This window comes from Lygodium microphyllum, unplaced genomic scaffold, assembly GCF_053477565.2.
Source record: "Lygodium microphyllum isolate KBCC unplaced genomic scaffold, Lygodium_microphyllum_v1.1.10 scaffold_31, whole genome shotgun sequence".
Taxonomy (NCBI): Eukaryota; Viridiplantae; Streptophyta; class Polypodiopsida; order Schizaeales; family Lygodiaceae; genus Lygodium; species Lygodium microphyllum.
This window is the reverse complement of record NW_028229514.1, coordinates 12,978,984-13,003,473: the sequence shown is the minus strand read 5'-3', so window position 1 is coordinate 13,003,473 and position 24,490 is coordinate 12,978,984. Positions and strand designations below refer to the sequence as shown.

Genomic DNA, 24,490 nt, shown 5'->3' with positions numbered 1-24,490 from the left:
AAATAGCCATAGGAACAAAGTATGATATGACATATTGGGCAACTAACACCCCTCTTTATGCTCAAAGATGATAAGATAACATAGCAAGTTGGATCGTTTAAAACATCAATTGTTTTTGCACAAAACCACCCGTATTAAAGAGAGTGTTTGATAAACAAACATGTTGTTTGATAAACATGAATGCAACATCAAGCATTATCCTATACTAACATCATTTGGAATTGTGACAGCGGACATTGCCATGAATGGGCCACCTCCTTCTAAATTCAATGGTATTAATCTAATAGATAAAAACTTGATCAAAATGTGGCAAGGGCATGGAAAGAAGCTTGTGACTAGCAACTCCCTCCTAATGAGAGATGGATCAAATCCATCGAGTAGGTCACTAAAAACTTAAAGAAGCATGACCAAATTAAGGCTCATTATAGGAAACAAGATTCTAATAGGGCAACAAAATGTAGAGCTCCTATTCTTCATGCTCGTTTTTGGGGATGCCCCAATCCCTTCTACTACAAGGCTCTAAAATGTAAAGAGTAGAGAGAAACAATAGCTAGGGTAGATATGGAAGATGTGTCTATCCTAATCAATGACCTTGACAAAATCGTTGCCTTCATGAGGCACTTGTTTGTAACTATGGGCCATGAGATGCTATAACTTCATGGTACTCAAGAGGATGGCCTTGTTGGTGGGAGACTATCCTTGGGTTATCCCTACAAAGATGGCCACCCAACTTGACCACCCATTCTTAAGCAAGGAACTACAGTTGCAATTTCCAAAATGAAGCCTAAGAGATCCTTGGGATGGAACAATCTCCTTGTCAAGTGAGGAATTAGAGTATGCACTTTCCAAAGTGAAGCTTAGAGAAATCCTTGGGGCTAAGTAGCCTCCCTGTCAAGCTCTTCCAAGACCTACGGAAAGTATGCAGAGTGGGCCTCACCAAAAAGGTAAATTTCTATTATACAAAAGGCCTTATGGCTACTAAAGTAAATGAGAGACTCAAGAAGTTGGTCCCTAAGTCTCTAGAGAAGGAGAAGGATATTAGTGCACACCATACACCCTACTAAATCTAGCCTATAAGAGAATTGCTAAGGCCCTCGCATATCATATCAAGTTCATCCTATTGGAAGTACTCCACCGAAGGTAGTATAGATTCATACATGGGTGAAAGATCAATGATGTGGTCCCTGATCTAGCATTTTATTTGGATCTAGCTTTTAATCTTGGCGAGGAGTCTATGCTCTTGAATATGAACTTTTACAAACTACATGATAAGAGTATCTAGAACTTCATCTTATCAAGCATGTAATACATGGGATTTGGTAGTAACTCACCCCACTTCTCTTTGGATTGATGATTGATTTGTTGTTGATTAAGATTGACTCTAGGATGCAAGGATGAATAATTAAGGACCTTCACCTTTCTTGAGACAATCTTTGATGAAAATTACTAAACTTGGGTATAGTGTGGTATTGTCTCTTGCTACTTAGGTTGCTCACTAGGGGTTGTTGTATTAATGAAGTAGAAGTTCAAGTAGATGTATCCAAACTTCAAAAGAAGGTGGTAGCCTACACCATAAAGGTTGCAAATTTCATAAGCAAGGTTTTGAAGCAAATCCTCATGGCCTCTCTTGTGTGCATGGCCAACATGTTATTTTAATTAGTTTGCAAGGGGAAAGGTTGAGAAGCTTTTTTATCGCTTAGGGTTGTAGATTGATAACTCTATTGCATGGAACTTTGTCTTGGTTGATAAAGATGAAGGTGATTAGGAATTGCAAAGCTAAAAGAGAAAGCTAACAATTTGATTTCCTCATAAGAATCTCACAATTGCCATGGCTATTCAAAAACCAAAGTTATGTGTGTAGTTGGCTAATAAAGGAATCAATAAGTGGAGTGACCTCTTTGATGCCACATTCAAGTAGCGCAGGAATCTAGAAACAATAAGGAGGGATAAAAACTAAGCTCTAAAGAATTTCAGGGGTTGCTAGAAGTTATTAGCCACATTAAAGAAGATTGGCCTATTGCCAAGCTAGCCTTTAATGATCACATAACCAGATTTCTTGATAGTACTTATGGGAAATGTTTGTAGAGTTGTGGAAAGTGTAAGGATCTCAAAGAAGGGACAATAGACTCTTCCTTAGCAAAAGAAAATATACCCTTTGGTCAAGGTCAATGCATGGAAAATAAGGATTAGAGGATGTTGGACTACCTAGAGACTTGTTACAAAAAGCTTCCCGATGTTAGCTAGCCAAAGTGCTCAAGATCACTCCAAATGGTCTCTCATCTGAAAAAAGTGAAGAGTCAAAAGAGCGCCTATTTTGGGAGTGTCCATGATTAAGAAATAGTGGAATAAGATAAACACATGATTCAACAAGCAAATCACCACGATTGGTCTTACTTTAGGGAGGGCCCCACATGGATAAGGAGTCCATTAGGGCTTGGAACTTGAACAAGCCAATAGCCATTAGACATACATGGAATTTTAGGAATCCTCCATGGATTTCAATGGGACCTTTAACACTTGTTGCTTGGTTGTTGTAAATGCATTTAGAGGAGCTAGGAATTGGGCCCAAGTTTATAGATTTTTTTACTAAAGCCCAAGATAAAGCCACACTTTAGAGCTAGTAGCAATCTTCTTTTTGAATTTCTCCAAAACTATCTTTAAGATGTCATAAGAATCTTACTTTGTGCATTTTTTCAAAAAAAATTACCCAAAGGCATAGAGCAAGCCATTTATACTCCTTCAAGATTGCCCGAAGTCACATGCAAAGTGATCAAGCACACTTCGTGAAAAATTAAAGTTTAAGAGGAGGTTGTGGGGATGTATAGGACCTTCCCAAGGGCTTTGGCAAAACTCTTGTTCACTTTCAAACCATTTAGGCAGCCATAGAATGAGACCCACATGGAGTACTCATGTATCAGCATGCCCTCCATTGAGAAACGTGAGCTTCGAGGAAGCATGTACATGAGATCCTCTTTGTGGCCCACAAAGCTCTCGAGGAGCCAATCTCTCTCTTGAGGGATCCAACTAGTTCTAGCTAGCATACCTTTCTTATGAAATGAAGCTATTGGAGGACAATGGTATTTTTACAAAAACCAATGTTGAAATTCCTCCTTAGTCAAAAGGCTTACCCATGGAGAAGAAATGTAGTCTAGCTAGAGAGAAGTCATTGTATATTTGTTTAAATCAAGGAAGGGAAAACATGACCAGGGCTTTGATAATCTTCTTCCCATCAACATGCTTCGACTCCTTTTTCTCATTGTGGAGAGCAATATATCTCTTCTGAAATGTTGTTCATTTCTAACCATGTTAACAATGTTGCTATTAGAGGCTTGAAGTTAGTCCATCCATTGGATCTTCAATCTTTAGGACATTGCCATTCCCTTCAAGCATTCCCCTTATTCATGAAGTTGCTTGGAGGAGGATGAAGGCTACAAGCATGCAACTTTGGTCTCATCCAAAGTGGCTGGCCAATGGGAGCCACTAGTAGCTAGTTGCCTTGTGTTCCTAATTAATGCATTACTTGGAGTTAAAGCTTGAAATGGTCACATATTCCAAATTAGCATGCACCCTTTGTTTTTTTCGAAATGCGGTGCCTTTTGACATATTTTATTTTTTATTTGATAGACTCACTCGTCTCTACTTGCATGTCTGTGAAGTAGCCCCTGAAGCTATCTTAGCTAGGAATCAAACTCATGATTGCACTTGACACACCGAGTATTCCCACTAACAAAGTTGCCACTTCGGGATTATCTTCACACTTTGTTGATTGACTGCTCTCTCTCTTTTGAGAGGTGGTCGCAATTTGCAAAGACTAGTTCCTTCTCTTTGTCCCCTTTTGGGCAATCTTGGAGGAGTATAAGGATGTTGATTTTTGAGTAAGAAGATTATCGTACAAAAGCAACGGATCTTTGGGCAATCTTCAAGGAAGATAAGGATGTTGATGTATGAATAGGAAGATTATCTCAAGGAACAGCGACAATTTACCCTACTTAGAAGAGAGCAAAAACATTTCAAAAAATCCTAAGAGAGAGGTTTTCCGATTTCAATTAAAGCGCTTTTTTTCAAAATGGAAGGTATCCGTTGGAACAAGCAAAGGCTTTCGAGCGGACGCCAGGGTTTTATTAAAAATAGTGTAGGGCGGACTTGAAACGATTATTAAGTCGAGCTAAAAATCGGCTCCCTCTATTTCTCCCCTCCAGTCGTCTGCTGTGCACTTTGGAAAAACTCAGAGGGGAGAAGCATTTCCAAGCATTTTCCGGCATAGCCCTTTCCTTCTTCGCATCGGCATATCCAGGTACGCTCCTGCTCTTCGTAGATAGGGAGACAGACATATACTCAGGCTTTGTCCTGCTTGACCTTCATAGCCAGAAAGCTTGCACTCCCTGTTTTTCCATTTCATTCCCGATGGCCACCGCCACCGCCTCATCCTCAAGCCCTTCCCATCCTCACCTCATGGCCTCATCCTCCCCTCGCCCCATGCCTTCCATTCGGCTTTGGCCTCCCAACCCCGTTACTCGCTCCACGCTCGTCCAACGGCTCTCCGGCCACCTCTCCTCCGTTTCCTTCTTCTCGGAGCGGTATGGCCAAATTGGTGCTGAAGAAGCTTCCCTCCACGCTGCGCGCATCGAAGAGGAGGCCTTCCAGGCTGCCTCACAGCAGGCTGCCGCTGATGACAGCTCTGCGGATTTAGCTGTGGTGCAATTCTATGCCAAAGAGGCCAGCAGGCTTATGCTGGAGTGCTTGAAGAGAGGGCCTTTGTCCTTTTCTCCCGTTTCAGAGGCTGTTGGAGCTATTGAGACTCCCGCTGCTGAGGCAGATCTTTCTGCATTGAGTACTTTTTTCGATATTTCTGATGGAAATCGTGGTTTCTTGACGAAAGAAGCTGCTATTGAGCTTCTGAAACCTCTTACTGTACCAGGAAATACTTTTTCTGGTATATGCTTCAGCAACAGGAGCTTTGGAGAGGATGCCGCCATAGTTGCTGGGGGGATATTGGAGACGTTGAGATCTCAACTTGTTCAAGTCAACCTTGCTGACATAGTTGCTAGCAGGCCTGAAGAGGAAGCTCTGACTGTGATGTCAATTTTCTCAGCTGCCTTGGAAGGATGCAGGCTCAAATATCTCAATTTGTCAGATAATGCTTTGGGAGAGAAAGGAGTAAGGGCTTTCTCTGAGCTCCTACAGTCTCAATGTAATTTGGAAGAGCTTTATTTTATTAATAATGGCATCTCAGAGGAGGCTGCTCAGGCTATCTGTGAGCTGCTTCCATCTTCAGAAAAATTGCGCATTCTGCATTTTCATAACAACATGACTGGGGATGGTGGAGCGATAGCTCTCTCAGAGCTTGTGAAAGGAGCACCAGTTTTGGAGGATTTCAGATGTTCTTCTACTCGTGTTGCAACAGATGGTGGAATTGCTTTGGCAGATGCTTTATTGGCGGGATCCAGTTTGAGAAAGATTGATTTACGGGATAATCCTTTTGGTTCTGATGTTGGCATAGCTCTTGCAAAGCCATTGAAACAACACTTGGATCTCAGGGAGGTCTATCTGAGCTATCTTGGTTTTGAAGATGAGGGAATGAAAGCGGTGCTGGAAGCACTTCAAGAAGGTGCACCAGGTCTTCAAGTTCTGGAACTGGCTGGCAATGACTTCACTGTTCTGTCAGCAAGAAAGCTGGCTGACTGCATTGCATCAAAGACTCAACTAACAAAACTCAACCTGTCTGAGAATGAACTCCAGGATGCAGGGGTAGTAGTTGTGTGTGATGCCCTCCTTAAGGGTCATGAAGGGCTTCTGGAGCTGGATCTGTCCGAAACTGATATAGGGAGGATAGGAGCATGTGCTGCAGCGCAAGCTGTGGCTGTAAAGCCAGGCTTCAAGCTCTTGAGCCTCAATGGGAACCATATATCAGAAGCTGGCATTGAAGCTTTGAAAGAGGTACTGCAAAAGGGATTGCATGGCACCTCAGTCTTGGGGACCTTGGAGGATAATGATGAGGAAGACCAAGGAGATGACAATGAAGAAGAAGACGAGGAAGATGAACGAGATGATGCTGATGATGAGTTGCATGCACAGTTTGGCAAGGTGAAAGTATAAGTCAGCACATGAAGCATACATTCGAATTCATTTCTTGGTGATCTTCACTGTATACTCTCTACTAAATACTCATTGGTGTTCATCTAAGTCACCGCACTACTTAGTTATTCTACATTTTTCAAAGCTACCTTAGGGTCAGGGCTTACTTATTCTGCTTCCTTTTTCCTTTGAAAGGAGTCGGAGGCTCATTTATTTGCAAGAAAGATTGTCTCTTCATTCTTGATGAAGAGCAGATTTAGTTAAGAGTAGGTGCAATGCACCAATGTATTGCCCATCCCTCTAAGGAAGGCGTAGTAGCTGTAACTGCAGTCACTTTCAGGGAATGGCTTTGTCATCAGTGCATCATTTAGCATAATTGGTATTGTATTTGTGTATAAATATGATGTTCACTATGACTGTACTACTGAACATATTGTCTAAGTATCTGTAATAACAGACACTTTCAGGGAAATACAATGCATCAATTTTATTGCTTAAGTGTGCTCTTCAATGTGATGGTGTTTGATATCTTAAAATGATATATAGCTAATAAAAAATGTTTCCATGTTTAGGCAATGTTTTGATTGTAACTATTTGCTACTCGTCTGAGTGAGTGTTGCTAGAAGTTGGGCGTGTTATTAGGGAGATGATTGATCCTTTATGTGAGCCATTTTCATTTCAGTCTGTGCTATTCAATGTATTGCTTAAGTGTGCTATGCAATGTGATGGTGTTTGATATCTTAAAATGATATATAGCTAATATAAAATGTTTTCATGTCTAGGCAATGTTTTGATTGTAACTATTTGCTACTCGTCTGAGTGAGTGTTGCTAGAAGTTGGGCGTGTTATTAGGGAGATGAGTGATCATCCTTTATGTGAGCCAATTTCATTTCAGTCTGTGCTTGTGTCTTTGAATGTTTTAGGCTGTTTACTTATAAGGGATTGCAGAAATGGTGTTTCTGAGATTTTGCTTTCTGGTGACTGGGAATTCTGTCTGTGTTTATGTGCATTGGAATGTCTTTGAAGGTTTGTTACTTATGAGGTATTGTAGAAATGGTGTTTCTGAGATTTTACTTTCTAGCGATTCGGAATAGTCTCTGTTAGTGTGCCTCAGAAAGTATATTCCTTGGATTGTCTTTTAAGGTTTGTTACTTATGAAGGATTGTGGAAATGGTGTTTCTGAGATTTTATTTTCTGAGATTCAGAATAAAGTCTATGTTGTGTGCCTCAGAATGTCTATTTAGGCTTGTTACTTGTAAAGGATTGTAGAAATGGGGTTTCTGAAATTTACTTTCTGGTGATCTGGAAAGCTCTATTAAAATATGGGATGCCCTTGAGTTGGAGCTGTCTTGAGACATTTAGGATCTGTTCACATGAGCTTGAAGCTGAAGAGGTGGTTTGCTAAGCTCAAATGGGCTTGTTACTTGTAAAGGATTGTAGAAATGGGGTTTCTGAAATTTACTTTCTGGTGATCTGGAAAGCTATTAAAATATGGGATGCCCTTGAGTTGGAGCTGTCTTGAGACATTTAGGATCTGTTCACATGAGCTTGAAGCTGAAGAGGTGGTTTGCTAAGCTCAAATGGGCTTGTTACTTGTAAAGGATTGTAGAAATGGGGTTTCTGAAATTTACTTTCTGGTGATCTGGAAAGCTATTAAAATATGGGATGCCCTTGAGTTGGAGCTGTCTTGAGACATTTAGGATCTGTTCACATGAGCTTGAAGCTGAAGAGGTGGTTTGCTAAGCTCAAATGGGCTTTTGGCCCAAGGTTATTGGGAGGTGTGGGTGGTCGCCCATGAGGCTTGAAGCTTTAGAGGGGCAATCACAACTGTCAAATTGACACTGAGGGGTGCTTGGCAAGTGACACAATCAGGTTGTGTTGCATCTCGTGTTCTCTGCCCGAAGAGGAAAATTTAGAGAAGGTATAAGTCCATATGTGCGAATGTGTATTGATGTGTAGAAGCATTGTCTGCTTCTGCTTCTACATGCGAAGTAGGGGGTGGTTTCAATGCTGGCCTTGCTTCAAACCAGTGTAAGGAATGTGTTCTTGATGAAAAAGACACTAGGATACTGAGGCGGCTCGAAGCTTTTGGGGGGGGGGGGGGGGGTGGGGGGGTTATCCATGTGACCACAAGTGTTAGGGTTTCAATGCTGGCCTTGCTTCAAACCAATGTAAGGAACGTGTTCTTGATGAAAGAGACTAGGATACTGAGGCGGCTCAAAGCTTTAGAGGGGGGTTATCCATGTGTTCTTGATGAAAGAGACACTAGGATACTGAGGCTCGAAGCTTTTGGGGGGGGGGGGGGGGGGAGGGGGGGTTTATCCACAAGTGTCAAGGTTTATCCTTGTGTTCTTGATGAAAGAAACACTAAGATACTGAGGCTCGAAGCTTTTTGGGGGGGGGGGGGGGGGGGGTTGTGTGTTGTATCTTGTATTTTGCCCGAAGAGGAAAAGTTAGGGAAGGTATAGTTCATATGTGTGAATGTGTTATCCACAAGTGTCAGGGTTTCAATGCTGGCCCATGTGTTCTTGATGAAAGAGACACTAGGATACTAAGGCTCCAAGCTTTAGGGGGGGGGGGGGGGGGGGGGGGGGGGGGGGGGGGGGGGGGGGGGGCGTTTGTGTGTTGTATCTTGTATTTTGCCCGAAGAGGAAAAGTTAGGGAAGGTATAGTTCATATGTGTGAATGTGTATTGATGTGTAGAAGCATTGTGTGCTTCTTCTTCTATATGCGAAGGGTGTTGGGGGGGGGGGGGGTTTGTGTGTTGTATCTTGTATTTTGCCCGGAGAGGAAAAGTTAGGGAAGCTATAGTTCATTTGTGTGAATGTGTATTGATGTGTAGAAGCATCGCATTTTGTGTGTTGTATCTTGTATTTTGCCCGAAGAGGAAAAGTTAGGGAAGGTATAGTTCATATGTGTGAATGTGTATTGATGTGTAGAAGCATTGTGTGCTACTGCTTCTATATGCGAAGGGTGTGGGGGGGGGTTTGTGTGTTGTATCTTGTATTTTGCCCGAAGAGGAAAAGTTAGGGAAGGTATAGTTCATGCTTCTACTTCTACATGTGAAGGAGGGGGGCTCGGCAAGTGACACAATCAAGTTGTGTGTTGCATCTCGTATTTTGCCCGAAGAGGAAAATTTAGAGAAGGTATAGTTCATATGTGCGAATGTGTATTGATGTGTAGAAGCATTGGTTGACATGGAGGCTTGACATTTTTTGGAAGGGGGTTTTGTGTGTTGTATCTTGTATTTTGCCTGAAGAGGAAAAGTTAGGGAAGGTATAGTTCATATGTGTGAATGTGTATTGATGTGTAGAAGCATTGTGTGCTTCTGCTTCTATATGTGAAGGGTGTGGGCGGGGGGGGGGGGGGGGGGGTTTTGTGTGTTGTATCTTGTATTTTGCCCGGAGAGGAAAAGTTAGGGAAGGTATAGTTCATATGTGTGAATGTGTATTGATCTGTAGAAGCATCACATTTTGTGTGTTGTATCTTGTATTTTGCTCGAAGAGGAAAAGTTAGGGAAGGTATAGCTCATATGTGTGAATGTGTATTGATGTGTAGAAGCATTGTGTGCTTCTGCTTCTATATGCGAAGGGTGTGGGGGGGTTTGTGTGTTGTATCTTGTATTTTGCCCAAAGAGGAAAAGTTAGGGAAGGTATAGTTCATATGTGTGAATGTGTATTGATGTGTAGAAGCATTGTCTGCTTCTGCTTCTACATGCGAAGGAGGGGGGCTCGGCAAGTGACACAATCAAGTTGTGTGTTGCATATCGTATTTTGCCCGAAGAGGAAAATTTAGAGAAGGTATGGTTCATATGTGCGAATGTGTATTGATGTGTAGAAGCATTGGTTGACACGGAGGCTTGACATTTTTTGGAAGGGGGTTTTGTGTGTTGTATCTTGTATTTTGCCTGAAGAGGTGGCTTGAAGCTTTAGAGGGGGGCTATCCATGTGTTCTTGATGAAAGAGACACTAGGATACTAAGGCTCGAAGCTTTAAGGGGGTTGTGTGTTGTATCTTGTATTTTGCCCGAAGAGGAAAAGTTAGGGAAGGTATAGTTCATACGTGTGAATGTGTTATCCACAAGTGTCAGGGTTTCAATGCTGGCCCATGTGTTCTTGATGAAAGAGACACTAGGATACTAAGGCTCGAAGCTTTGGGGGGGGGGGGGGGTTTGTGTGTTGTATCTTGTATTTTGCCCGAAGAGGAAAAGTTAGGGAAGGTATAGTTCATATGTGTGAATGTGTTATCCACAAGTGTCAGGGTTTCAATGATGGCGTTGCTTCAAACTAGTGTAAGGAATGTGTTCTTGATGAAAGAGACACTAGGATACTGAGGCGGGTTCAAGCTTTAGAGTGGGGCTATCCATGTGTTCTTGATGAAAGAGACACTAGGATACTGAGGCTCGAAGCTTTAGAGGGGGGGGGGGGGGGGCGGGGGGTTATCCACAAGTGTCAGGGTTTGAATGCTGGCCTTGCTTCAAACCACTGTAAGGAATGTGTTCTTGATGAAAGAGACACTAGGATAGTGAGGCGGCTTGAAGCTTTAAACGGGGGCTATCCATGTGTTCTTGATGAAAGAGACACTAGGATAGTAAGGCTCAAAGCTTTGGGGGGGGGGGGGGGGGGGGGGGTTGTGTGTTGTATCTTGTATTCTGCCCGAAGAGGAAAAGTTAGGGAAGGTATAGTTCATATGTGTGAATGTGTTATCCACAAGTGTCAGGGTTTCAATGCTGGCCCATGTGTTCTTGATGAAAGAGACACTAGGATACTAAGGCTCGAAGCTTTAGGGGGGGGGGGGGGGGGGTTTGTGTGTTGTATCTTGTATTTTGCCCGAAGAGGAAAAGTTAGGGAAGGTATAGTTCATATGTGCGAATGTGTATTGATGTGTAGAAGCATTGTGTGCTTCTGCTTCTATATGCGAAGGGTGTGGGGGGGGCGGGGGTTTTGTGTGTTGTATCTTGTATTTTGCCCGGAGAGGAAAAGTTAGGGAAGGTATAGTTCATTTGTGTGAATGTGTATTGATGTATAGAAGCATCGCATTTTGTGTGTTGTATCTTGTATTTTGCCCGAAGAGGAAAAGTTAGGGAAGGTATAGTTCATATGTGTGAATGTGTATTGATGTGTACAAGACAAAGCCTCAACTTTCATATCCATAGTGAAAGCCCACAATTTTCTAGTTGCATCATCAATGAATGTGATAAAATAGGATGCACTCCCTATAGACTTTCTAGGCATAGACCTACATATATCCTTATGTGCTCAATCAAGGGCCCTTCTTTTTTTGTTTAAGTTTTTCTTTTGGATTGAACATGCATGCTTTCCATATATATAATGCTCACAAATAGAAAGATAAAAAAAAATAAAGACAAGGCAAGTAACCCAAACGAGATAACATTTCTATTTCTTCTCTTGACATATATTTCAATTGGTGATGCCACAAAGATACATTTGGTTGCTTGGTTACTACAATTACATGGTTTTGGATAGAAGATACATGAAGGGAATACAAAGTGCCACATTTGTCTCCTTTAGTAACAATAAATGATGGACTCCCAAAAGTAGTAGAGTATCCTAGGTCATCCAATTGACTAGTAGATATCAAGCTTTGAGTAAGTTTGGTCACACGGTGTACATTTTGAAGAATAAAGTTAGATCCATTTTGAAAAACAAACTGCACATCACCTACTCCAACTATATTGCATACATAGTTATGATTAAGATGGACTTTGCCTTCTTGTGCGGAATCACATAATCAAGAATCCAATCTTGAGCTAGTTATCTATCCACTACAACTAGCATATATGTAGGAAGAGTAGAAGTAAATAACACCTCACCACCATCATTATGCACAATCATTGCATTGATTTCTTCAATCTTTACCTTTCCTTATATCTTCTTTCTTCTCAGCATCCTCATCCTCCTTATCCTTTTGCTCTTGCTTCCATTTGTAATAGTCCTTCTTAATATGACTTGTTTTACCACAATGGAAGCATTCAATGTCTTTCTTGGACCTAGATTTGTTGCTTGATTATCCACTGTCCTAGTTCTTGCCTTCATACCATTTTTTATCTCTTTCTTCCTAAGTTGCCAATGCATGACTATTTTTGCCTTGGTTCATGAATGCCCTACATATCTCTTGATTCAATAAACTAGCCAGAACATCATTAAACTTCAACTCACCATTTGGAGCTGAATTATTGATAGTTGTTCTAAGGGTATCCCATGATGTAAGCAAGAAGCACACAAAAAGATTGCCTTAACCTCATCTCAAACTTCAACTTTTGAGCCTCCATGTGATTGAATATGATGTTGAATTCATTAAGGTGGGAGGTAATAGTAAAGCCCTCCTTCATCTGCACCTCAAAAAACTTTTCCATGAGATATGCCTTGTTATAAGCAATTTTCTTCTCATAAGTATTACATAACTTCTTCCACCATAAGTCATGAATAGTGGTCTCCTTCACAAGTATAAAATGCACAAATTTTGCAAAGTGTAGCCTAATAGTGGATTTGACCAATGTATCAAGTTCTAACCAATAGGCATGTTTATTGGTTTTCCATCTATGCCTGTTGTGGGCCTTAATTGCTTCTTTTGAATAAGGATATCTTGGAACTACTCCTTTCACAAATTGAAGTTGGTACCATCAAACTTTTGATGTTGTATAGTTCCTTGTTCATTGTAGGTGATGAATCCATTTGTGCAAAACAACAATCAATTGTCAAGTAACATTCCCAAAAAGAAAATTAGCAAACTACACCACAAAAATAGCAGACTTTTTGCAATACCTACTCAGTATAATTAGAATTGACTGAAGATAGAAAATGAACCACTACTCAACAATAATATATATATGACTATCCAAATGTTGTGAAAATTACTGCATTTAGTTAAAGCATGGTATTACAGCATCAATGCTTCCTCATAGATATAGTAGCATAACAGTATTGAAATGTTCAAAAGTACATTAGAAAACCGATCTCCCAAAAACTACTATAATACATCAAAGAACGATGTTGAAATGTGCATAGATAGTATGACAATCTATGTAGCTCATTGCATAGTAGTAGCCAACAACAATCTCCAAAAGTATGAAATCTAGAATTAGTAACATGTGTCAAACTATGGTGGACACTTTAAACCTTGACTTTTCTAGACAACTTGTGCAAAATAACAAAAAAGACAGGAGCCTAAAACATCTTCATATAAAAAAATGGAGCAGATTAAGTTCTTATGGGTCTCCTTAAGAAAATTTTGACTACTTCACACATGTCGAATCTCATTTAAAATAGAGACCATTAAGTTCTTATGGGTCTCCTTAAGAATTTTTTGACCGCTTCACACATGTCGAATCTCATTTAAAATAGAGACCATGAAGATTTCTTTATGGTGGTGTTAGTTGGAAACTTCCTCCTACCCTAATGCCAGTTGTTGGAATTACCACACACACACACACACACACACACACACACACACACACACACACACACACACACACACACACACACACACACACACACACACGGTTGTGTTTTCTCCAATGGTTCTATTGTGAGCAACACCTTATTGTCTTATCAATTCCATAATAAAGAATGAGTGCATGCATATATAGTTAGGGTTAGTGAGTAAGATGGGCAACAACTGGTCGATTGGTCTTTACCCCAATAGCTTTCACACCTCTCCTAATTTCGCTTCGTGTAGTGCAAGAATGTTAGGCTTTCTTTCACACATCCTTCTTAGCCTCACTTCCCAACCCCCTAACATTCCAGAATATCATGGTGAGACATTGCATTATTAGATTATCAATATATATAGATCTTTGCATCCTCATTTTCAACTTCTTTCTCAAGCACAACAAATAAGTTTTTGTCCATAAGTGATTTATGGGCAAGTTTCTTGATCTTCCTTTTCTTCCCTTTAATTCCTTTGGCTTCCTATATTTGTTAGTTCTCATTATCAAGTGTATTTGATTTAATAGGGGCCTTATTAGCCACCATCTTCCATTTACCCTTTTGGTCATCCTTCTTGGCCCCTTTTCCTAGCGACTTCTCCTCCTTAGCTTGCTTAAGCTCCTTCTTTTGTTTTGCAGAAGAGCCATGGTTGACTTGCTTAGGGTCATTGTACTAGATACTATTTGAAGTTGACTCTAACTTAATTGGTTGCATCTTGGGCATATGGTTGCTTTCCTCAATGATGATCTTCCTATGACAATCTTTATCATAGTCCTCTAATTCCTTAGAGATAAAGAATTTGTTAGGAAATGCAAAAGACATGACATCAGCAAGCAAATCAAGGCCATTAGGATCAAAAAGTGCAAGATCCTCAAGGATCTTCTAATTCTATACCAAAGTATGCATGCACAGTTCTTAGTTTGATGGCACCATGGGTAGAAGTGATAATAGTAATATACAACCATTTACCCAAAGCCTTTGCCAAGATACCAATCTCCCCATCCATCCATGTGGGTAGTCCAAAGAAGTTGACCCACACATGCCACTTAGTGTGTAGCGTTCCTATGAATTAGCATTGTGCATACAAGATTAGCTAATGGGGCTCATCCAAGCATGAGATCTCTCTTTGCCTTTGACGCCACTAGAGCTAGAAAAAAGCCTCTACCCACAAAGCTATATTGTGAGACCTTCAATCCATAGGTTACCTAAAACCATCGAGAAAACTCATCCTCCATGGGGGGCTTGGCCATGAGATACATGCAATTACTGCATTGAGCATATTTTGAATACCTTTGATGGAGCCATGCAATAGAGAATGTCAATGAGACTTGTTGTACATGCTTCCCTGCATTCAACATTGCCGTAGCCTTTTTTCCATTTTCATAGCATGCTCCTTAGAAGAAACAATAGAAGCATAATCCATTTCCATGGAGTCACTAGGTTTCTATTGCTTTAAGGCATCCTAATGCTTGTCATAGCCTTTCGATGCTTGCTTAGAGCCCCATACATGTAGATACTTTGAGATGTACATTGGTAGATAGAAATCTAGGTATCAAGGACACACATTAGTTTGAAGTTTGTAGTGGCTCCCAGTGGAAACAAACATAATGGGATGTGGAAGGGGAATAAAAGGCAACGGGTGGAGAGAGAAAATGCACTTCAGGTGAGAGAAATCATGAACTACCAATGTCATTTTGACACAATAAGGTTCCTACAAGTTGATGGAGCAAGCCTTAATACCTTCAGTTTTGGTGAATATCAAGTTGATTGGCCAAAGTTCCTCTTTTTGAGGGAATCAAGTCAATCAGCCTAGCCACATGTCCATAAACTAGCCTCTATGAACTTACGCAAGTCGATTGAACTTGTGTGTGTGACATGTCTCTTAGCTTCCTACATTGATCACCACTCCTTTAGTGGCATTAAAGGCCATAAACATCTAATTTGACATGTTGTAGTTGCACATCCAACATTTTGGGGCTAAACTGAGTAGTAATTGCTAAGTAGTTTGAGTTTTTCATAATAAGGTGACATAGCACTTTGTTTGAAATAATGCAATTGATGATATGTTACCATTGATGTATGAATTATTTACATAATTATAGAGGACAATGCACCCAAGATGAAAACTAGCAACCAACTTTAACAAGGACTTTATAGAACATTTATGCATATCTTAACTTTTCGGGCTAAGTTTACTCGTAGAGCTACTCATGGAATTGTAGTGATTTCTCTTTTTGATTGGAAAAAGAATTATTTTTAGCTTTTTTTTGTCAAGAATGTGGTATTATACATGATAGGCCAAAGAACTCATTTCATAGTTCAATTTTAGATTTCCATAGTAAGGAGCGAAAGATTTTTTCTTTTTATGTTGAAACAATGTAATTGGTAACATATTACCATTGGGATCTACAGCATGGCAAGAGCTATGGTGGATGGAAGATAAAGATTAAGCTCATGATGACATAGACAAAGACTTGACCTGTTACACAAGTGAATTAGGTTCCAAGATTGAGACTTGGACTCATAAACACAATCTTGTGTATAAAACTGACAATGACCAAGACACTAACTGAAATGGGAAAGCATCATGATATTTCATTCATCATATATATGAAAAACTGGTAGACAAGTACAATGCTTTATAGTTGTTGGATGGGTACCAGTCTCCCTCTCTATGCCTATGGGATAAAGTAGCTTGTTGATTGCAAATATCTCAACAGGTCTGGATCTAGGATCCATGCACTCAGTCGGAAGGTAGTTTCCTCCACAATGTATGCATTGCACGTGAGGTCATGCAAGCCTTCTCATCATCTCTTGCAACTTAGCCAACTCTAGCTTCACATCTACCGAATCCTAACTCTAATAGACATTCTTTCCCTTGTCTTGGGTGCTTTGGCTAGATCTTTCACTAGTGGTCGAAGCTCTTTCTAAGGTTCTAGAGGCAGTGATGTCTCAAGTTGTGGGTCTTGAGCTCCTCTCTTTTGAGTAGATCATCCACTCGTATGGCTTCTTCAAAGACCCTAGCTAGCACATCCCTTTGCAAGTTTGAGTTGCTCATCAAGGCTTTGTAAAGCTCTTTGCTTCGGATTCCACTTATGTGAACACAGTGGAGACCGCTCATTCACTAGGTCGCTCTGTGGCTAGGATTCTCTTAAAGAGACTTTGCACATGGGTAGCATTAGTCTCGAATATCCCCCTTGTCCTTCTGACTAACCTTCATCAATCTAACAATGAGGTTGTCAAAGTATCCCACCTCAGAGAATATCGTGATGAAGAGACTCTTGAGGGTATTAAAGTCTTTACGTTCAGTATTGTCTAAACTAGTGTACCATGTCCGCGTCCTTTGTCTCCTAGGCAAAGTTTGAAATCACGTGTGCATTGACCAAGGCTCATGAGTTCGTTTGCCTTGCATACTTGCTCAAACTGCTCCACAAAGCTGTACAGGTCATTGTCGGGCTGATATTTGTCGAATTGCTTTAGCAACCACATGTATCTTGGTTTGGCTCCTAGAGTTCAGGGTGATTCCTAGTCTTGCTAGCAACGTAGTTGCTAAAGCTGCTTCGCAGCTGTGTTGTCTAAGAGTCACTTCGTGGTGGTGAGAAGCTCTCTTAGCATAAGATCAGCCTCGAAGCCTCTCTCCCTCTCACATTTGGTCTTGTCCTCACTCTATTAGCGAGAGCTAAGACACGTTGGACTTCACTCATTTCTATGTCCTTTCTCAGCTTTTGAGCTCGTTGCTCTTAGTTGTAGGCAGTCGTGCTTTATAGTGCTTCCCTTGCCAACCTTCTCTCCTCCTCTAGATCTGCTAAGATATCGTTGACTGGTCTACCATGATGCTCCACTTTGGTTTGCAGGTCATATCGGGTCATCAGTTTGTTGGGTGTCGACAAAGAATTCTCCCAAGTCAAGCTCGTCATTTTCTAGGTTGGCACTGGTTCTTGACATATTGTTGACTTCTTGAGCAACTAAGGTGTCAATCAGATTGATCAATTCACATAGAGTTGTATCCCTAATCCTGCCTGTTGTTGTTGCTCCCTAATTGGCTTAACGATTCAAGTCTCTCAATCTTCGATGATTGGGGTCGTTGACACTAGTTCAACTTATCTTACCTTGGGTGAGTTCCTTGTTATTTAAAGAAATCCTCAATGTTATGGGCACTCAGATGCTAGTGGTGTGCTCTTTAAGGTGTGATTTGATAAATCTAACTTTCAGCTTTTTTGTACACTCCAAATGTTTAATTTATGGAGTGTGCAAATCCAATGAAAACAATGTAGTGGAGCATACACACTCAAATCTTGAATCCATTGTCGTGACAATTGAACCAAAATGAAGTGGGAGCTCACATTCGATCGCCAAGACCTATGGACCGCTTATTGGTTCAAGTGTTTCAAGCCAAGTGCAATGGCTACCTCTCACATAGTTGTACGTGCTCTCACACCTACGAGTGTAGTGAGCTTACCTCCATGCTTGATTGAGTTGCCTCCTCCCTCGAGCACTTTAATAGCTCCACAATCCAAGGTGCAAGCTCAAGCAAACTCAATCTTCAAGCTCCAAGCTCCATGATTCATTGTCATGCATGCAAGAGAAGAGAAGAGAAAAGAAGAGAAGAAAAAGAGGAAGAAGAAGAGAGGAGAAGATGGAGAGCTTCTCTACCACGGTCCTCACCCTCACACACTCACTCCCTCACACTCCCTCTCTCAAGCACAAGCTTAAGCAAGCAATAACAAGAAGAAGAAGAGAAGAGAAGAGCTAGTTTTGGCCACACACAAGAATAAGCTTTTTCATTCACTTTTTGCCTTTTATACAAAATCCTAACCCTAATCCCCTTTGGGCACCTATCCCTTTTTACATGACTGGCCATCTTAGCCTAGGTCCTCTTTTTCTTATTTCCTTCCTATTTGCATTGTGCCTTCACCCATGCATGTCTACATTTACAAATTGCACAAGAGGGAGCCTGGCACTCTTTTACAAGGATTTAGAGTGTGCTTTTATATTTAAAATGCACCTTTCCTCTTTTGTGCTTGCCTTGAAATTTTAAGGTTGTCCTTGTACTTTTGGCCTTTTTTTCTCCCATTTCTTCAACTAGGGCCACCTTTTTCCACTTTTCTCTATGTCTTTTAAATTTTCTTTTTGCTTTCTTTTCATTGGGGTTAACAAAGGGTGTTCTTTATATTGAGGGGTTGACTAGGACTACAATCTTGGCTACTAGTAGTGGGAGTCAAAAGCTCATGTCTACTTTGCAAGCACATGCATTTATGTCATGGATTCAAGTCCTAGGTTTCCTATCATTGGATCAAATTGTTATTTTTGTTAACTATTGTCTTGTTTGTCCTATCTTGTTTTGAAGGTTCATCATTATTATTTATTGGTTGTTCCTGCAAAGGCCCCTTGATTGAGAATTTACCTTGTGTTCTAGTGTGTTCATATGCACTTTACACAAACCAACTTTGCTTTCCCAATCAATTTGTGTGTGATGTATGGCACCTTAACCTAGAACTCTATAGGATGATTTATCCAACAAATTAAAAGTGCTTTGATCCAAGTTTCAATGGTTGGGTGGGTTTTTAGTTGGGTTTTCTTAATTGTGTTGTTTGTTCCCTTCAATTATTTAGTTTCCAGGCAGTTTCCTTATCTATTTGTGTATGTGCCCTTCCCATTCTCATTGTTGATTATAGCTTGTTTGAATTTCTTAGCTAAGTGAGGTTGTAAATGCATATGTGGTGTAGTGATGTCGTGCTTTTTTGTGGATTATGTGTCTACTTTGTGGACAAGAAGGTGCATGAATGTAAGTGAGTGCATGGAAGGATCTACATGTCTTAGCCTAAATGCAACATATGGTGTGAAAGGGTATCATACAATGTGGCGATGTGCTCTAAGCTAAGTGTGTAGGGGTGTTGTTGTGCACTAGGGTAGTGCACTTGAGTCGTGCACTAGTGTACTAGTGTTCAAGTACAATGCACGACTAGTAGAATGTAACATTGTGGCGGCTAGGTATACTCGTGCATGACAAATGTGCACGAGGATCATGCACAGGAGTGTGTGGAAAGTGATTATGTGGAAGCTTGGTGCACATGCGCATTGTGCATGAATGTGTGTGCATGCATACAATGTGCACTAAGGTGAATTAGGGTGATTATATGTGACAAAAGTACACATGGATACATGCAAATGAATTCCCTAGGATAGTCTAAGATTGAGTGTACTTGCATGAGAGTGTACTAGGTGTAGTTCATTGTGCATTGTGAACCATGCATTATGCGCCACTACACATGCATGTGTGCAAATATACTAGTGCACAATGCACAATGCACACTAAGGTGATGAGTTAGTGCACAATATAGTACACTAGAGTGTAGTGAGGTGAGTGTGGATGGGTGAAGGTATAGGGGTATGCACATAGAGGCTTAGGGATGCAGTGCACATGTATGCCATGGCCGTGCATTATACTCTATGCACTAGTACACTAGGATGTTGCAAGTTGAGGATGTCCTAAGGGTGCACATGTATGCCATGGCCATGCATTATACATTTTGCATTGTGCACTATGCACTAGTACACTAGGATGTTGCAAGTTGAGGATGCCCTAAGGGTGGTATGCATTAGGCTAGTAGATGCAAGGTGAACTTATTCTTGGACTAATTTAAGGGCTGGTGCTAGTGTACAGTTGACCTCCTCCTATACTTTTGGGGTTATTTCATTTGATCTATGATGCATGGATCAACTATGAATCTTATGCATGGTGATTTTTGAAGCTTAAAATGCACCCAAAAAAAAAGCATAGAGATGAAAAGAGCATGACAAGGCATTAGGTACAATCTCCCCCAATGAATAGAAGAGGGATGTTTGATTGAGTAGATAAATCTTGTGCCCCAAGGTAGCCCTTCACAAAAATAGAGTGCAAGATGTAAAAGCATGTTTATCTCTTGAGGCCAAGCTTAATGGATGAACCTTAATACCAATATAATTGTATGATCATGAACTCACTAAATAACCATGACTTGGTGTCCAATAAAAGAATTTTTCAACAACATCATAAAAATATAATCATTGAGGTATCTCATAAATAAATAACTTCAACAATTCCATGTAAATAAAAGCATCATGTGCCTCCAAAATAAATAATCCCAATAGCATTGTGAAAAGGAAACAAAAACATAATCATAGAAAACTAGTTGAATGTTCATATTTGCTTCACAATCAATTCCTTCATGTGTCTATGCACATCAACCAAGTCTAAACACAAAATAAAAGTCACTGCGCGAGAATCAACATAAAATAAATCTCTTTCAACAATACTAAAAAGTATTAATTGTAATAAACAATTAGTTCATCACAACCAATCAATCGTCCACAGACACCTGATTATAAAAGGAGCATCAATTATAACTCTTAAAATCCACACAAATACCAGTATTAGGCAATGTATATATTACGAAACCACCCTTGCTAACAAGTGTCATGTAAAAAAATGATGAATGTGCTTGTCAACTCTTTGCTTAAGGGAGAACCATCTAAAAGGCAATCATCCTCTTGAGTCTTGAGAATGTGCCTCGACATCAAGGGGGAACCGTTTCAAACCATCATTGCCTTTATTCATAAAAGAGAACCATTTAAGGCCATCATCCTCCAAGAAATAATGCCACATATGGCAACATGTCCTTGAGGTGGGAAAAATGTTTATCCTTAATTGCAACATGTGGAGATAACATGGTAGGACAAGAGCACATAGCTAATGATATCATCCATTGGGCTTCCTCAATTGGATGATTTTTGAATTTAACAAGATATCACAAATAAGCATTGCTAATATGGGTGGTGAGATCATGAATGTGTACAACAACTTCAAAGGAAACTTCCAAGGTCTTAGTATCGTGCCCTAAATCGAGACGAGGCTAACCTGAGATGCCTTGAGTGTGGAATCACACACTTGTATGCCGAGTGCCCTAGGCGAAAACCATCCACTAGTTCAACTATTGTGCCATCTATACATTGGGACTGTTTGGAGTTGAAACACTTGATAGCAAATCCACACCAATTCCGTTGAATGTCATGACCCAAGCATAGGCAAAGAAGGCCGGTATTTCATTACTAGGACCTAGCAACCTCGATGCAACTTCAATCGGAAAGAGAAGTCGTAGAAGAAGGAAGAAGTGGGATGAGATGAGGATTACGCTTAAGACAGATAGTGCCACCATGTTACCAGATGGGAAGCAAGTCACAGATGCAAAAGTAGAGACATATGATCCTTAGACAATAGAAAAGGGAAGTGCTAAGGTTAGAGAATATTCCAATCTAAGGCACCAATTAGAAGTGGTTGATAAGGTCAAGGAATGGGTGAGAGAAGCCCAAGTGCACCTTAAAGATGGAGAACCCATCATGGAAGAGGAGATTGATGAGCTCTCTAGCATGAGCACACTAGTCTCGCCTACTTGGTTTGAATCAAGAGACACATTCGCACCCCACGTAACACCACATAGACAGAGCCTAGGCGCCACAGGTGGGCAGACTGCCCAAGATCATTGGCAAACGCATGTAGAGCCTAACGAAAAGTAGGTAGTTGAAAACTTGCTCACAACATAGATATCAGACCCTATGACCCTACCTCTGGGACAACTGCTCAGGCAAAACCCGATGCTATGGTAAGGGTTGAAGCAATGGGTAGAATGACATGATGAGCTTGGCATGATTGAGTGGCCTGATCATGATGTAGTAACGCACATACCAAGCTTAACCTTGAACTTAGTGCCTAGGTCTTTGCATGTGAATGCTTTTTGGGAAGGCACATAGATGCATGTAGTCTTGCTTGTCAATGCATTAAGAGATGCTACAAGAAAGGGAATTGTAGACATAGGAGTAGGAGTTAGTGTACTTAGTCATGCAGTCCTGCAGGCTTGGGGTAACCCATCTGTGGAGACCACAAGGTTTAATGTCTCATTGGCTAATGAAATGAAGGTCACACCATTTGGAGTGCTAAAAGACTAGCCCTTGAGGATAGTGAGAGTCCAATTATTCATGAACTTCATAGTCATGAAGGGAGTGGACTATGACGTCTTGCTAGGCCAACCTTGGATGCGAAATGCACGAGTGATAGAAGATTGGGGCAACGGTCTCATTTTCTTAGGCAATAGATCAAAGGCTGTAAGAGTCGGGATGGACACTTGGAAGACCACTCCAGTCGAGACCTAGATGGCACCTCTGTTATTTTGAAAGGAAACTCACAAGTTAGCAAATGCTATGGGCCACAAACAAAGTATATCCCTTGTCCCGAGAACGAGTGGGATTGGATGCATGTGCTAGCTACCATCGACCTACCATTCTTAGATAAAGAGGAGGATTATAAATAGGCTACTAGGGGAGTTGGTGAGTCCCAAAAAGTCACATCATCTCAGCTGCCGCTGAAGAATAGGGCCCCACCATTAGTCTATATGATGGCCAAGAACTCTAGTAATTGACCAATACCAGTGCACCTACCACACACCAGCCTCCAATGCTAGAACCCCTTGTAAATGTAAGGGTAGCCACCATCATTGAGATTGAGAAAGAGGGTGAGGAAGTAGTGGCACTTGCCTACCTATGCATATTAGTGACGACCCCAGAAGACACACATCTTTTACGCACTCATTGATGAGGGAGTTGACTATAACATCATTACACACGATCATTGGACCCTCATTGGTCAGCCCCAATTACAACCTACCAACACAACATCATTACACACGATCATTGGACCCTCATTGGTCAGCCCCAATTGCAACCTACCAACACTAAACTCAACCCACTTGGAGGATAGTCCTACTCAGGGCTCAAAAAGTGTAGAATAGTAGTCTCTATTGAGATTGAAAGCCTACCTCTAATCTTCTATGTGATGCCTAACGGAAAGGTAATTGGTGCTAGGATGTGCATTCAAGAAACAAGCACACTCCAATAACAATGACTCGCAGTGCATTCACCTTGCCATTGAGAATGTTTGGATAATGACGGCTTTGAGTAAGGGCAGCACAACTCCATCAAAGCTTGCAATGCCACTGGTTGGAGGAACCTAATGCAAGGTCTAAGGAGGGGGGTCGTAACTTGTCCCATCCTTCCAAGACAAGTCGGAAGCAACCTAAAGGAGACACATCCAAGACTGCTGAGCAGAAGCTCAAATGGGTGCCCAAACGACAACGATAGCCGCCTAGAAGCCAATCCTCACAAACCCATGACCATAGAATATCATGTCCTAGGCCGAGGAGGCAAAGTTGGTGTTACCAAAGGAGACGAACAATCAAGTCACGATGGATACCCAAAGACCTATTGCACGCTCAAGCCTACTACAAAGGCAACAATTGGATTTGGTTGCCCAAGGCTAGGAATGATATGCGTGCTCCTCAATCCAAACCCTTTAGCCCATCTCCACAAAGCGATGAGCCAGCTAGTCATGAGAAATCCATTGCCTCAAAAAGCACCAAATCCATAGAACCTTACAGAGTCTATCGACCAAAGCTGCAACCAGCTGGCCCTAGGCAAACTCAACCCAACACTTCTAGTGTCCCAACTACTCCACAAGTAGAGAGCAATATATTAGTTGAGCTGCAAGCCCAATCCATCTTACAAGTGGCTGACAGACACCCATTTGAACAACCTAGAAAACATGCATCAGTAGTTGAGCTATCTAGCTCAACCAAATCTCAATCTCACACGCCTCATCCCCTTTTATAAGCATAGATTTGTCCTTATGTTGGCAATGGACCTAGTTGCCAATGCAAGGGATGTAGTAGATGCTTGGATGCCACATTCACCACACTAGCCAGGAACGCCTCCTCGACGAGACATTAGCAATGGAAGTGTGCTCCTTGCCATGCAATTGGGAAGACTATGAATTTGTGTTTGTTAAGATTCTTGAGGTAGCCGATGAATTGATTAACAATAACATCTCTCAAGAGCAAGCTTGCACACAATGGCTAATCATATCCTACCACAAGAGAAAAG

The 24,490-nt window shown here is 41.1% G+C and overlaps 1 protein-coding gene across 1 annotated transcript; it reads left to right on the top strand.

Annotated features, from left to right (window-relative positions):
• The first annotated feature begins 4,184 nt into the window (after nt 1–4,184).
• On the top strand, nt 4,185–6,558 carry LOC148009325 (RAN GTPase-activating protein 2-like). The gene has a single exon (XM_087673613.1). The coding sequence runs from the start codon at nt 4,405–4,407 to the stop codon at nt 6,094–6,096; it is 1,692 nt and encodes a 563-aa protein (XP_087529739.1). The 5' UTR covers nt 4,185–4,404; the 3' UTR covers nt 6,097–6,558.
• Nucleotides 6,559–24,490: the final 17,932 nt, after the last annotated feature.